This window comes from Podarcis vaucheri (assembly GCF_965113315.1).
Source record: "Podarcis vaucheri genome assembly, chromosome: 16".
Classification (NCBI taxonomy): Eukaryota; Metazoa; Chordata; class Lepidosauria; order Squamata; family Lacertidae; genus Podarcis; species Podarcis vaucheri.
Window position 1 is genome coordinate 7,867,208 of NC_138754.1, and position 15,569 is coordinate 7,882,776.

The 15,569-nt window shown below is 47.2% G+C and overlaps 2 protein-coding genes across 3 annotated transcripts in view; both read left to right on the forward strand.

Moving 5' to 3' along the window:
- The first annotated feature begins 2,726 nt into the window (after window positions 1-2,726).
- Window positions 2,727-5,609, forward strand: LOC309521405 (protein S100-A12-like). Its single transcript, XM_082203849.1, has 3 exons — window positions 2,727-2,874; window positions 4,061-4,223; window positions 5,288-5,609. The coding sequence occupies exons 2-3, from the start codon at window positions 4,071-4,073 to the stop codon at window positions 5,444-5,446; spliced, it is 312 nt and encodes a 103-aa protein (XP_082059975.1). The 5' UTR covers window positions 2,727-2,874; window positions 4,061-4,070; the 3' UTR covers window positions 5,447-5,609.
- Window positions 5,610-11,275: 5,666 nt separating this feature from the next.
- Window positions 11,276-15,569, forward strand: part of DENND4B (DENN domain containing 4B) — a 56,644-nt gene continuing 52,350 nt past the window's right edge. For both annotated transcript variants that reach the window (XM_082202031.1, XM_082202033.1), the window contains exon 1: window positions 11,276-11,386. The gene's annotated coding sequence lies outside the window, so the exon portion shown is untranslated. The remainder of the gene's footprint in view (window positions 11,387-15,569) is intronic.

Below are 15,569 nucleotides of genomic sequence, written 5' to 3' on the forward strand. Positions count from 1 at the left end.
CCTCCTCCAAAGTCCTTCCCAAGCAATCTGAGACTCCATCGCCGTGCCTGTCTCTGTTAATAATAATAATAATAATAATAATAATAATAATAATAAATTTTATTTATACCCCACCTGCCCCAGCCAGAGCCAGGCTCAGGGCGGCTAACACCAATAAAATTTCAGTAAAAACATAATAAGAAAAAAGAAAAAGAAACAATTTAAAATACAGGTTAAAATGCAATTTAAAATGCAGCCTCATTTTAAAAGTCAAAACCATAAGGGGAGGGAAACATAAGGGTCAGACTGAGTCCAAACCAAAGGCAAGGCAGAACAGCTCTATCTTGCAGGCCCTGCGGAAAGATGTCAAGTCCCGCAGGGCCCTAGTCTCTTGTGACAGAGCATTCCACCAAGTTGGGGCCAGTACTGAAAAGGCCCCGGCCCTAGTTGAGACCAATCTAATCACCTTGTGACTTGGGACCTCCAAAATATTGTCATTTGTGGACTTTAAGGTCCTCCACGGGACAAACCTCCATCTCCGGCATGATTTGTGATCGGTTCCTCACTAATTTGGAATATTGGTGTTAATTATGAGGCGCTCCTGCAACGGCATATTATAACAGGCTGCAATCAATCAGCTGCCAAGATCTTCTCTTTGGATCTTTGAAGGTATTTGAATGATGTTTATGAAGATTGAAACCCCTTACAACAGCTAGCAAAGAAGGAGGAGGACAAAGTGCTTTTTTAAATTCTTGACCTCTCATGCAAAATAGATGTGCGTAGTTGTAGCTATATTATTCTGTCTGACACCGAGGGAAAGATGGGGGAGGCTCTTGATTTCTGCTGAACAAGGAATTTAACAATGTTTTATTATGCCCTCCCCCCTCAACCGAGGTTGAATGGACTTTATTTAAAATTATCTTTGGTCCAGGAGTAAAAAAGTAAAGGTAAAGGTACCACTGCCCGTACGGGCCAGTCGTGTCCGACTCTGGGGTTGTGCGCCCATCTCACTTAAGAGGCCGGGGGCCAGCGCTGTCTGGAGACACTTCCGGGTCACGTGGCCAGCTTGACAAACTGCATCTGGCGAGCCAGCGCAGCACACAGAAACGCCGTTTACCTATCCATTCTGAAGGAAATCAGCCCTGAGTGCTCACTGGAAGGACAGATCCTGAAGCTGAGGCTCCAATACTTTGGCCACCCCATGAGAAGAGAAGACTCCCTGGAAAAGACCCTGATGTTGGGAAAGGTTGAGGGCACAAGGAGAAGGGGACGACAGAGGATGAGATGGTGGGACAGTGTTCTCAAAGCTACAGACATGAGTTTGATCAAACTGTGGGAGGCAGTGGAAGACAGGAGTGCCTGGCGTGTTCTGGTCTATGGGGTCACAAAGAGTCGGACACGACTAAACGACTAAACAACAAATGATACTTTTTGCAAGGGGCAAAGTCGGCACACTGTAGTTTGTGCAGCCGCCAGTAGGGGGCCATGCGCATGGCAGCATGGCAACAATGGGCAGAAAGGGGGAAGCAGGCAGGTTGGTGCTGTGGGGTCGCAGGCCAGCAGAGCAAGGAGGCAGGGTCTTGCTTATCTTAATATATTATATTTTTGCAAGGGGAAAGGGCGTCACACTGTGGATCACCTGCTGCTCGCTGAGGGGAATGAAGAGGATGAAATCTCTCTCCCCTTCTCCCTTCACCTCCGACAGAAGGAAATGAGTGTCAGTGCCGGGAGAAAGACTTTCGCATCTTCATTCCTTTCTTCTCTGAGTACGGCAGCAGCAAGAGGATTTTAGGATTGGGGCAAGTTGTGAAAAGATGGGGGGGCAGTTCTGAGTGAACAATGGAGGGGTTTGGGTGAGGTGTAAAGCAGTGGCAGGGAGGTGGGTGGTGCTGTGGTCTAAACCACTGAGCCTCTTGGGCTTGCCGATTAGAAGGTCAGTGGTTCGAATCCCCGCGACAGGGTGAGCTCCTGTTGCTCTGCCCCAGCTTCTGCCAACCTAGCAATTTGAAAGCACACCAGGGCAAGCAGATAAATAGGTACTGCTGCGGTTGGAAGGTAAACGGAGTTTCTGTGCGCTCTGGTTTCCGTCATGGTGTTCCATTATGCCAGAAGCGGTTTAGTCATGCTGGCCACATGACCTGGAAAGATGTCTGTGGACAAACGCCGACTCCCTTGGCCTGAAAGCAAAATGAGCACCCCAACCCCATAGTCGCCTTTGACTGGACGTAACCACCCAGGAGTCCTTTACCTTTACCTAATGCAGCGTTCCCGTAAGTGGGATTACTCAGGGGAGTGTTAAGAGGCAAGGGGGTGGGTTGCAAACGCTGCGGTTTGCGAACGTGCCTTCCGCACGGATCACGTTAGCAACCCAAGTGTCCACTGTATCATCATCATCATCATCATCAATCCTGTTTGGAGCTGCCCAGAGTGGCTGGGGAAACCCAGCCAGATGGACGGGTTATAAACAATAAATTATTCTATTATTATTATTATTATTATTATTATTATTATTATTATTTGGGAGGCAAAACAAGCAGTTCAATCAGTCACTTGACAGACATGTATCTGAACCGCCTCTCTTAAAACATAAAACGATGGAACTGCAGAGTTTCAAGGGGCCCGGAGCGTCATCTATTCTAGCCCTCTGCAAGGCAGGGATCTCAACCAAGTCACACTTGACAAAATGCATCCTTGATTTCGTCAAAGGCGGGTGTGGCAGGTGCTTATTTGACATTTCGCAATGGGAGGCTCTTTCCAGAGGAGAGGAAATCAGCACAAGCCGGGGATGATTTGCAAGACTCTTCCGCAGCTGAGGAAGCTATAAAAACCGGCCTGCCTCGACGCCTGCATTCACATCACCTCTCTTCTCGGATCCTGCTCCCTTTGGAAACTCAGGTAAGTCCTCATCTCTTGGCAGCCAAACTGGAGGCGGTTTGGAAGCAGCCTCCCATGGGAACTGCTGCTCCTCTGCCTGCTTTGGTTTGCTGCTAGCTGCCAAGGAAGGAGAGGGCAGTAGCTGACCAAGGGATATTCAGAGTCAGCCCATTGAAAGGAATGGAGCTAAGCTAGCCCAGTCCATCCATTACAATGGGTCTGCTCTGAGTAGGGCTAACCCAGAGTCCCTTCCTCCATTACCAATGCAGAAATACCTAGCGCTACTGGAGGGAGTCTAGAACGAACCTTCTTTCCATCTTCTGACAACCTGCTCAGTTAAAGGTAAAGGGACTCCTGACCATTAGGTCCAGTCGTGGCTGACTCTGGGGTTGCGGCACTCATCTCGCTTTACTGGCCGAGGGAGCTGGCATACAGCTTCCAGGTCATGTGGCCAGCATGACTAAGCCGCTTCTGGTGAACCAGAGCAGCGCACGGAAACGCCGTTTACCTTCCCGCCGGAGCGGTACCTATTTATCTACTTGCACTTTGACGTGCTTTTGAACTGCTAGGTTGGCAGGAGCAGGGACAGAGCAATGGGAGCTCACCCCATCGTGGGGATTTGAACCGCCAACCTTCTGATCAGCAAGTCCTAGGCTCTGTGGTTTAACCCACAGCGCCACCCGCGTCCCACCTGCTTGGTTAGAAAGTCCATTATCTTATTTTATTTTTCACTGCCCTGGAAATTTTTCAGCCTTCCTTAGCAGACTAGTAAAAACGTCTTGTAGGCAAATTTTCAGGCTCATTTTAAAAGCTGCTTCCAAGGGGCTTCGATGTGTTCTTTCTGGGTCCTGGATGCCAGCACTTTAAATCAGCCCTTCATTCAAAACCATGAGGACTAGAATCTTACTTGGTTTGGAGGAAGTAGGGCTGAGAATGTCACCCACCTGAATTCTAGGAGAGCTGCGGCCAGTAAGCGTAGCCCAGGCTTCGTCATCCCCAGATGTGAGTGGACTACAATGCCCATGATCCACAACCTGCAGAGTCCAGTGGACAAGGATGATGGGAGTTGTAGTTCAACCAACTACAGAGATTATATGTGCTGGAAATCAGCAACGTCTTGAGGCCACCATATTGGTTACGCTGCTGACTCCCCTGAGCCTTGAACCCCTCTCCCCTTTTCCTCCCTCTCCTCTGTATCCTCCCAAAGGCTTAGCAAGATGAAAACTCTCCTGGAGAAGTCTTTGGAGTGCATAATCAACATCTTCCACCAGTATGCCATTCGAAACCCAGTGGATGACTACCTGCAGTTCAAGGAGTTCGAGAAGCTATTGAAGGAACAAGCTCAGGCTTTCTTGAAGGACACTCTACCTGTAAGCACGGATGGACAGCTGGGAAAACTGTGGCCACAGGGATGGGGGCAAAGCTCTTGGTCCTGGGGTGTGGGTGTGTGTGTGTGTTCCCGTGGCCCTCCAGACAGTGGCGTAGCGTGGGGGGTGCAGGGGGGGCCGGCCGCACCGGGCACAACATCTGGGGGTTAGGGTTAGGGGGCGCAAATCCACGGGTTAGGGGGCACAAATCCACGGGTTAGGGGGTGCAAATTACTTGCCTTGCCCCGGGTGCTGACAACCCACGCTACGCCACTGCCTCCAGAGGATGCTGGACTCCAACTCCCATCATCTCCTGACCCTTAGTCATGTTGGATAGAGCTGATGGGAATTGGAGTGCAATAACATTTGTGGCTCCCTTGGCCTTTAACTAGACCCCAGTTTCCCCAGCTTAGTTCTCCAGCTGTTTCGGGACTACAGTTCCCATCATCCCTAGCTAGCAGGACCAGTGGCCAGGGATGTTGGGAAATGTAGTCCAAAAACAGCTGGAGAACCAAACTTGGGGAACCCTGAACTAGACCAACTCTTGCTTTTCCTGAGCCTGAGAGACCACCATCTCAGCTCTTGCCTTCTTCTAAGACCAGGGGCAGGACTACAACTCCCACAACCCCCTGCTCACTGGCCATGACTGATAGGGCTGATGGGAGCTGGAATCTGTCCCCAAATAACTGAAAGACCACCTCCTTCCCTCAAGACCCCCTTGGGTGCTGAGAAAGGGAGAGTGGGACCCCTTGGTAGTTCTTCCACCCTCAGATGTTCAGGGGGTGGCGGTGACGCAGGACAGGGTCTTCTCTGCTGTGGCCCCAAAGCTGTGGAACTCTGTCTCCAGAGCCTGGCACCTTCCTTATACAGCTTTTGGAGATGCTGAAGATGTATATTTTAAGAGCTCACCTTATTTCTATGGCTGGAAGTTGCATTAAAATGTTTTCATGTTGTGTTTTAATCTTGTAACCTGCCTCGGGACCTTAGGGTGAAGAGCGGGAAATTAATAATAATGGTGAACAAATAAATATAACCCTTTCCTGCTTCCTCCTCAATCTTATCCGCAGCCCGGTATGAGCCAGGATGCTTACATCAAGAAGATGTTTGAGAAAGCAGACAAGAGCCGTGATGGGAAGCTGAAGTTCACCGAGTTCTTGCCTGTGCTGGAGCTTGCCCTCATAGATGCTCACAACAGATCCCACCGCCTGCCTGAGACAGGGCACTGAGTTAGCGAGTGCCCACCTGCAAGGCAGCCTATTCTTGAGTCCAACCTTGATGACCATCCATTCCCATGGATTGTAGGCACCCATGCCTGACTACATCGCCGGCACTAGAAGACTTCAAAGTCTCGTCATAAGAACAATAAAACACACTTCATTGAGAACTCTCTGGGTCTTCTCCTCATGTGTTTTGTTTCGTTTGCATCCATTTTTATTAATTTCGTTTGCATCCATTTTTATTAATTTTCATCCAGTTTTACAAATTCAGTTCAGTTTCAATGCAATATTCCCTTAAAACCTTTTGACTTCCCATCCTTGGTGTTTCTCTCTGAATCCTTTATCTACTGCCTTAAATGTAACACTTATTCCTTTTTTTAATTAATATTTTTAATTAGTTTCCAAAATTATTACAAATCAGTCCAGATCACACAATTAATACAATTCCTGGGGGGGGGGATCAGGTTCCCCGCTCCTGTTGCAAACATATGTCCATTACTTCCTCATGTAGCCACTTCACCCTTCTTTGATCCCCATTTAATAATCCTTCTCTTGACGTTAGTCCATTCTCGCAGCTGACTTTTACTGTTTCCTTACATACAGCACCTCTGTTGTTTTTCGTAAATATAAAGTCCATTTCACGCATGTAAGAAGGTAAAGGGACCCCTGACCATTAGGTCCAGTGGTGACCGACTCTGGGGTTGCGGCGCTGATCTCGCTTTATTGGCCGATGGAGCCGGCGTACAGCTTCCGGGTCATGTGGCCAGCACGACTAAGCCGCTTCTGGCGAACCAGAGCAGCACACGGAAACGCCGTTTACCTTCCCGCCGGAGTGGTACCTATTTATCTACTTGCACTTTGACGTGCTTTCAAACTGCTAGTGAGCAGGAGCTGGGACCGAGCAACGGGAGCTCACCCCGTCGCGGGGATTTGGCTCCTCGGCCAATAAAGCGAGATGAGCGCCACAACCCCAGTGTCGTCCATGACTGGACCTAACGATCAGGGGTCCCTTTACCTTTACCTAGGTTTGCTAAGATGTATAAGACTGAATCAGATAAGTGCTGGAGAGTCAAAGAGGCTGAGGGAATGTTTTTTCATATGTGGTGGGTAAAAGAGTGTTGGGAAATAATTCATAATGAGCTGGGGCGGAAATGTTTTAAAGTACTTTTCAAAAAAAAAAAGAGTCCTTTTGTTGGGGATAATTCAGACAGAAATTCTCAGGTGTTAGAAAAGGTTATTTTTGTATGCCACTATTGCGGCCCATGTTTCGTTAGCCCCAAAATGGAAAACGAGCGAGGTCCCAATTCAAGAAGAATGGGAACTTAAGTTGACAGAATATGCACAGCTAGCAGACTTAACCTATAGAATAAGAGAACAAGAAGAACATATGTTTAGAGAAGATTGGAAAATGTTTATTGACTATATGGGGGGGAATGATGTACACTTGAAAACGTTGGCAGCTTTAAGATAAATTCAACAGTGTAAACAAGTTTTGATGGATGTAATAATGGAAACACTGAATGGTATAGTTTATGTAAAATATGCAGGGATTTATGGTATGCAAAATGAACCACGGAAAGAGAGGAAGGGAAGTCATTGATATCATAAGGATGTTTAAATGAGTATTCAGAATCGTAAAACAGAAAATTTGATTAAAATTATATTAAAAAGAAACAGAAATGAATCAGATTTTATGCAGTCTGGAAACTGACAGGGACAGGCATGGGAAAGCATGGGAAGAACAAACAACGAACAGGAAGATGTACGAACACCCCCAAGGGAACTGATTGTTGTTGTTGTTGTTGTTTAGTCGTGTCTGCCTCTTCGTGACCCTCTGGACCAAAGCACGCCAGGCACTCCTGTCTTCCATTGCCTCCCGCAGTTTGGTCAGACTCATATTAGTAGCTTCAAGAACACTGTCCAACCATCTCATCCTCTGTCCTCCCCTTCTCCTTGTGCCCTCCATCTTTCCCAGCATCAGGGTCTTTTCCAGGGAGTCTTCTCTTCTCATGAGGTGGCCAAAGTATTGGAGCCTCAGCTTCAGGATCTGTCCTTCCAGTGAGCACTCAGGGCTGATTTCCTTCAGAATGGAGAGGTTTGATCTTCTTGCAGTCCATGGGACTCTCAAGAGTCTCCTCCAGCACCAGAATTCAAAAGCATCCATTCTTTGGTGATCAGCCTTCTTTATGGTCCAGCTCTCACTTCCATACATCACTAGCCACTCCAGTATCCCTGCCAAGAAAACCCCATGGACAAAGACAACAGGGAACCGATATGAATGCTCATTAAGGTGTTATAGCAGGCACCCCCAACCTTCAGCCCTCCAGATGTTTTGGACTACAATTCCCATCATCCCTGACCACTGGTCCTGTTAGCTAGGGATCATGGGAGTTGTAGGCCAAAACATCTGGAGGGCTGAAGGTTAGGGATGCCTGTGTTATAGGATAGGTAGATAAGTGATGAAGTAGTTGCTACTTCATTGCACCACTAGATGGCAGTCTGAGACCAGCTCACTTTCCTTTCATTAGTTTTAAATAGATTTGGTTTGTGCCTTGTTTTAATTCCGTTGGAGTTTAATTGCTGTTTAACAGTTGTCTTTTGTATGTCTTAGCTTCTCCCCTCCCCTCCCCCATTTTATCTGTGTCATTTCAACTTGCGTAAGCCGCCTTGAGGGAGGAAAAGGCAGGATAAAAGTTAAGATAATATTGGTGATAATTCATGGGTCCTTTTCATATTCTGAGGTTGTTATCTGGTCCAAAAAAACCACCAAGAACCAGGCCAAAGCTGTGCTGCCCAGGTTTGGAGCATTGCCTGTTAGGTGTTGTAAAGGCACATACAGTATGTAAACTTTGAAGTTACTTGGAAGGTGTTTCCTAGTGGGAAAGGAAGTTACTTTCCATGCAATGGGAAATTCCTAATGGGGAGTGTTATATACTGAAGTTCTCACCCTGGGCCAGCAGCGGGATACTGTAGATACTTTTCACTCAGGTCAGCATATGCAAATAAGGAACTGAAAGTGACATTCAGTGTATGGATAGTTACAGAAAGTGCTTACTGTTGCGTTGTACTGGAGCTCTATATAAACAGGCTGGCTGAACCCTTCAGTTCAGTTCTGTTCTGGCCTGTGAATAAACAAGAGCTGTTTGAAGAATCGCTGTGTCTTCTGATATGTTCACCTACAACTTAACAGGGAGATTATGTGGTTGGCATTGGAAAAGGGAAAGGAATGGCAGGGTGTGATTGAGTATGTACAGAGTGCTTTCCCTCCAGTACTTAGTCTCTGCAAAAAGCCTGCCACACACTTGAGGGTTAAGAATAAAGTTGGGAATTTTTGGTCTTGCAGTAAGGTTAAGGCTTACTGGGAAATGATATACAGTTGTACCTCGGTTTACTTTGGAAGTAAAATAAAAACACCGGCAGGATTACTGAAATAACCTGCAGTTGCATAAGAGTTTATATTTAAAGTAGATAAACGAGTAAGCGAATTTGGATATGCAGAAGATATTAAAAATAAATTTAAGGAACCGCAGAAACAGGGGGAAGGAAGTCAAGTTTTAAAATGTCAAAATGATTGTGAAATCAGGGAAATGTATATATCAGAAAAGTATAAATGAAAGATTTTTTTTAAAAAAAGAATAAGGTTGGGAACAGTGGAGGCTGCTCCTGCCAACCTAGCAGTTCGAAAGCACGTCAAAGTGCAAGTAGATAAATAGGTACCACTCCAGTGGGAAGGTAAACGGTGTTTCCGTGCGCTGCTCTGGTTCACCAGAAACGGCTTAGTCATGCTGGCCACATGACCCGGAAGCTGTACGCCGGCTCCCTTGGCCTATAGAGCGAGATGAGCGTCGCAACCCCAGAGTCGGTCACGACTGGACCTAATGGTGAGGGGTCCCTTTACCTTCACCTTTAGGAGGCAGTACTGCCTGTCAGAAGGATATCAACAAGATGGCAGGTGTGCAAAGGAGGGCAGCCAAGATGGTGAAGGGCCTGGAAACCAACCTTTGTGGAGAACGGGATGTTTAGCCCGGAGAAGAGAACATGGAGAGGCGATACAATAGCCATATCTGAAGGGCCATCACATGGGAAATGGAGCAAGCTTGTTTTCTCTTGCTCTGGAAATTGATGTAAAAATCAGGGTTCGGCTTTTTCTGCCCAACTTCCCAAGGGACTCCGAGTCCCCGAAGTCCATGATTGGTCAGCGAAAAATGGATAGAGGCTGGATCCAGTGAAAAGCAAGGCAGATGTTTATTTTTCTGTTGCAGCAGAGTTCCTTTCCAAGGTTGGCGAGACCCTGATTAAAAGTGTGCAGGAACCTTTAAAGACTTTTGACATTGCCCAACCCCCTTAGCTAAAGACCACCCCAAAATCAGCATACTTACATCATAGGAGATAGTCTGCAGCAGAAATCCTGCCTGATTGCATTACCTGGGCAGCCTGGCCATTCTTTTGTGATGATTAATTCTTTAGTTCCTGAATCCAGGTCACAGGTTCACCCTATTCATACACAAATATGCCCTTAAGACAGGATTTGTAAGCGGAAAAGACAATGGGAAGGCTTTCCCTATTTGCCTCCCTTATTGCAGAGGAACATTTGAGATCATTGGGAGAGTCAAAATGACTTCAGGGTTGTTCTCCTGGACTATTTCAGACACATGGTTTATATATTTAGATATGTGTGCATTTATGAATATTTATTCTATATTTGAGACCTTAAAATTCTTATAACAGGAGGGTAAGTCCCAAACTGGACGCAGGTGGCGCTGTGGTCTATACCACAGAGCCAAGGGCTTACCGATCAGAAGGTCAACAGTTCGAATCCCCGCAACGGGGTGAGCTCCCATCATCCCTGACCACTGGTCCTGTTAGCTAGGGATGATGGGCGTTGTAGTCCCAAAACTTCTGGAGGACAAAGTTTGGGGATGCCTGCTTATGAGAAACAGTTGCGGGAGCTGGGTATGTTAAGATGGAAAAGAGGAAACTGAGAGGAGATATGATAGCCATCTTCAAATATCTGAAAGGCTGTGCCAGGGCCGGGGTTTAGGTTAGATCTACTGAAGGTAGTGGGACCCTTTATATGTCCAGCTGTCCTTCGTCAACAACAAATTGTTGCTGTTTTTTGTGTTGAATATATGCTATACTGTATTGTAATTTATGGACCTACACAACACAAAACGCTGTGGCTGTATGTAGGTTTTATTTTATTTGTTTTTTATCTTATATTTTGGAAATGTACATCCAGGTTTGTTTGTTTGTTTGTTTTATTTCATTTTGGGTTTTTTTTTTTGCGGCGGCGCAAGACAGTGGGTTTCCTAAGCTATAGCTTGTTTAGCTTATACGTAAATCCGGCACTGGCTGCCCCACGGAAGAGGGAACAAGCTTTTCTCCTCCTGATCTGGAGGGCAGCACTCGAACCCAGGACTTCCAAGTTGCAAGGAAGGAGATTCCGACTGAACATCAGGAAAAACCTTCTGACAGCAAGAACTGTTTCAAAGTGGAAAGGTCTCCCTCGCGAGGTGCTGGGCTCACTCCTTCCTTGGAGGTTTCTAAGCAGGGGGGGGGGGGCGTCTGCGATGGATGCTTTTAGCTGAGACTCCTGCGTCTCACGGGGTTTGTCTGGATGACCCTGGGGTGTCCCTCTCTCTCCCCCCCCCCCGCGCCACTCTGAGATCCTACGCTTCTATGGAGGGCGCCACAGGTCTCTCCCGCCCCCCTCCCGCCCCCCTCCCCTCCTGAATCCCATGCATCAAGTGCGGCGGCGGCGGGGGGGGGGGAGAGCTGAGTTCTCTCCAGGGTCCTCCTCTGCGGCAGGTGGCGCACTTTCCGCCTCTGCGGAGGCGGGGGGAGGAGGAGCGGGCTGAGCAGCTGAGCACAGGCAGGCCGGGCTCAGGCTATGGCGTGGGCTGGAGGGTAGCAGGAGCGGCAGCGCAGCCACCGCCGGAGTTTGCCCAGGTAAGGAGACGCGTGCATTGGATGGAGTGCAATGCAAGGCGATGCAATGCAACGCGCCTCGCCTTTCGCCTCCTTCCTTCCCCTCCCTCTCTCTCCCTCCCTTAGCAGCGAGCGACCCCCTTCATTTTCTCTCCCTCCCCTTTCCAAGCCCATCTTTCTCATCCCGGCCCTCCCCCCATCCCAACTTCTGACAGAGACCCCCACCCCACCTCTCCCCCCAATCCAGCCCCTGCGCTCCCCTTGAGGTCTGTTTGTTTTTTTGCAGAGAGGAATTTGCCTCCCCCCCCCTCAAAACAACAAGACTCCCAACCCAACTCTGCTTCTCTCTCTTTCTCCTTTAATTTTTAACACCCCCTTTTTCTGCGGGCACACTTTCCTCCCCCTCCCCCTTCCCCACCCCCCCTCTTCTCCTCCCCCACCACACCATAAATAAGAATAAATTGGCAGTCCCAGCCAGTGATTGCATCACTTCTTCTCCAGACAGGGGCCAATTCTGCTAGGAACTGGATCCTCTGCCGGTTCTGAGTGCGTCTTCCTGGGATTGCTCCTCCTGTTGTATTTTGACCCCCTTTGAGTCTTATTTATCTCTCCCCCCCCACCAGAAAAAAATGCACTTTCAGCCCTCTTCCCCCCCCCCCTTCCCAGTTCCTAGTCTGCTTTCCTCCTCTCTGACACAGTAGACAGGGGAGGCGACAGCAATGGAGACCTTGAACTGTTGTTTTGTTTGTCTGTTTGTTTGGGGGGGACGGACTGCAATGGCTACTGGCTTTCCACCCACCCACCCGCTGTCAAAACCAGTTAGAGGCCGCAATTCCCAGTATTTCCAAGTCCATCCCAAAATCTCTCCCTCTCACTCGCACATTATTGTAATCTCAGTTCTGGCTCGCATTCCTTTATACCTCCTCCCCATGATATCCTGAACTAGAAGGCTTATATTTTTTGAAGGTAAAGGGACCCCTGACCATTAGGTCCAGTCGTGGCCGACTCTGGGGTTGCAACGCTCATCTCGCTTTATTGGCCGAGGGAGCCGGCGTACAGCTTCCAGGTCATGTGGCCAGCATGACTAAGCCGCTTCTGGTGAACCAGAGCAGCGCATGGAAATGCCATTTACCTTCCCGCCAGAGTGGTACCTATTTATCTACTTGCACTTTGACGTGCTTTCGAACTGCTAGGTTGGCAGGAGCAGGGACCAAGTAACGGGAGCTCACCCCGTCACAGGGATTCGAACTGCCAACCTTCTGATCGGCAAGGCCTAGGCTCTGTGGTTTAACCCACAGCGCCACCCAAGAGAGGGGAAATTCCACATTTATTTTACCCCCACCCCCACTCTGCAACACCCACAACTGCCTCGCACCCCCCACACTTTTCCTCACAATATTTATTTCTTCTTTTCTGCCAGTTAATTTTTTCTGCTTTCGAAAACCAGCATCAAATTCATTCAGATTTTCCCCTCGCAATATTTCGACTGGCCTTCCCTCCCCTCCTTCTCTGCTTTCACACACCCCACAGAGCTTCTCCTCTGCCCCCCCCCCAGCCCCAGTTAGGAGTTTCACAGCCCCCCATCCCTCTTGCTCCACCTCAGAGACGTGTTGTTCCAAATCTGGCAGGTGTCTGTGGGCTGAGGGGTGCGTGTCCTCCGTTTCCGGAGTGCGAATTAGGTTCCGCACTTTCGTTTTTGGACGCTTATTCCCCCGCCTATTATAATATTTTGGTGCTTTTTAGAACATTTCTGGTTTCCTCCTCTGCGGTTCTCACTTCCCGATACTCGGGGCAACACCTGGCTTCTCTCAACAGCTGCCGCAGATTTGTTTTATTGTTATGTATTGAATTTATATATGTCTCACTCCCCTTTCCCGTCTTGCCCAGAGCTGAGCTGTATCCCCTCCACTCCGCTTCTGATGGAGGGGGTGCCGAGACCTCTTCCCAGTTCTCAGCATCAGAATAGAAGAAGCAGAGGCCGGCCGCAGGATCAGGCCTAAGGCCCATCCAGTCCAGCGTCTTGTTCTCGCAGAGGTCAACTCAATGCCTCAGTGGGAAACTAGCCAGCAGGATCCGAGCGCAAAAGCACTGTCCGCCTTCCTGCGGTTTCTCATGCAACACGTTGGCCATTAATATACACAGAACAATAATTATACATACTTTATCAACCTTCTGAGAAAAATGGAAAACGTTAATAAAAGCCACAAAGACTTGCGAACTACCCAGCCTAAAATGAACTTCTGGTTTCAATCTTTTTTTCAAATGCTTAACCCTGTCTTTTAGATAAGTTTCAGCGTTGTGCACCTGTTCCGCCCTGGCAGTCCAAGTAATCCAAAGGCCGCTGTTCGCCCCCAATGGAGCCCTTTAACTGGGGCTTGCAGGTAGCACACTCCCAAGATAGTTTTCCGGGCTTCTTCAGTGGTCTAATCTCAAAGTCTTGATACGTATATTGATATTCAGTCTTACAGAGAATACTCTTTCTTGGCTTAAGCTTAAGAGACAGATTTGCTTAGCCATTGGGGGTGAACAGCGGTCTCTTGATTACTTGGACTGCCAGGGCAAAACAGGTGCAAAACGCCAGCACCCTGTCTCTATCTACAACTCTACTAGCATCTCTCGGTATTGTGAATATCACTGAACTTACTTTTTGTTGGTATCTTCATAAGCTCATCCAAAAGATTGAGTTAAGCATTTGAAAAATATACTGAAACCAGACATTATTAAGTTCATTTTAGGCTGGGTAGTCCGCAAGTCTTTGTGGCTTTGTTTAACGTTTTGTATTTTTCTCAGAAGGTTGATAAAGTATGTATAATTATTGTTCTGTGTATATTAATTGCCGACGTGTTGCATGAGTTGCACTACAGCAGCAGCAACACAGGTTGCATTTTTCTAGCATTCCTGCGGTTTCTAGCAACTGGGATTTAGAAGCAGGGAGGTTATGGGATTCATAATGGCTACTAGCCTGCTCCTCCATCCATCTGTCTCATCATCTGAAAGCCATCCAAGTTGGGAGCCGTCTTCCTGCAGCTGTGAGTTCCGCAGTTGCACGAATAAGTCCTTCCCTCTGTTTGTCCTGAAACTTCCCTTTTCAGCTTCAACAGGTGCCCCCCAAATTCTAGGGCTCATGAGATAAGGAGGAAAACTTTTCTCTAACTGCTTTCCCCCTCCGCCAGGCAGAATTCTATAAGCTTCTGTCCTGTCGCCTCGGTTCTCTAAACTGAAATCACTTAACTCCTATCCCCAGCAGTGGCATCTCGCCGTCTAATACCCAGATTAATATCTGGCCCGATCTGTTCCGTGGCTTCTCCCCAGACAGCTGTTGTCTCAGGAAAAATATTGGGGGCGAGGGGGGGGGGTTGCAGCTGCACAGAGAGCCCATTGTCGTTGTCCTCCAGCTGCGTGTCAGTTTCTTCCCTGCAATTTCTTTATTTCGTTTATTCCATAAGATGCATTTATTTTATTATTTTTATTTTTAAAAATTTTTTATAAATTTTAATAAGTACAACTTAGAAAACATACATATTTACAACAAAAGAAAATACAAAAGAAAAAGAAAATACATATAACCAAGGAAACAAATTAGAGAATACTTTGTCTCTTTTCATATTTACAAAATAAAAAAATTCCTTCTAGTAGCACCTTAAAGACCAACTAAGTTAGTTCTTGGTATGAGCTTTCGTGTGCATGCACACTTCTTCAGATACCACTGAAGAAGTGTGCATGCACACGAAAGCTCATACCAAGAACTAACTTAGTTGGTCTTCATATTTACACTTATTTATACCTCTATAAAATGCTATTCACAATAAAGGAATGAAATGAAAGATAAGATATCAGAAAAAAAGAAAAAATAAAGAAGTAAAAGAAAAAGATCATAAGTGAAATTTTTAAAAAGTAGATAAGTATTCACTATACATGCAGATGCATTTATTTATTTGCCTTTGCTAGGAGTTTCCGAGACGGGATGCAGCAAACAGAAAATGCAGCTATTGAAACAGTTTTTTTAAAAAAATAAAATGCAATTTTTAAAAATGCATAAAAGCCATTCCAAAAAAATGGAACGGCGTGATATAAATTCAGCAAAGGAGGTGGGTCGCTTTTCACAGAGGATGAGGTTTCTTCGCGCAGCGTGTTGTTAAACTGCAGAACTCACTTCTGCAGGACCACCAACTTGGACGTGAGAAGACGGCGCTGGACTAGACCA

Excerpts from the sequence above, each read along its gene's own strand:
- LOC309521405 (XM_082203849.1), top strand. The coding sequence starts at position 4,071 with ATGAAAACTCTCCTGGAGAAGTCTTTGGAGTGCATAATCAACATCTTC. Across the intron at positions 4,224-5,287 it reads TCTTGAAGGACACTCTACCT|CCCGGTATGAGCCAGGATGC; the intron begins GTAAGCACGGAT and ends TCTTATCCGCAG.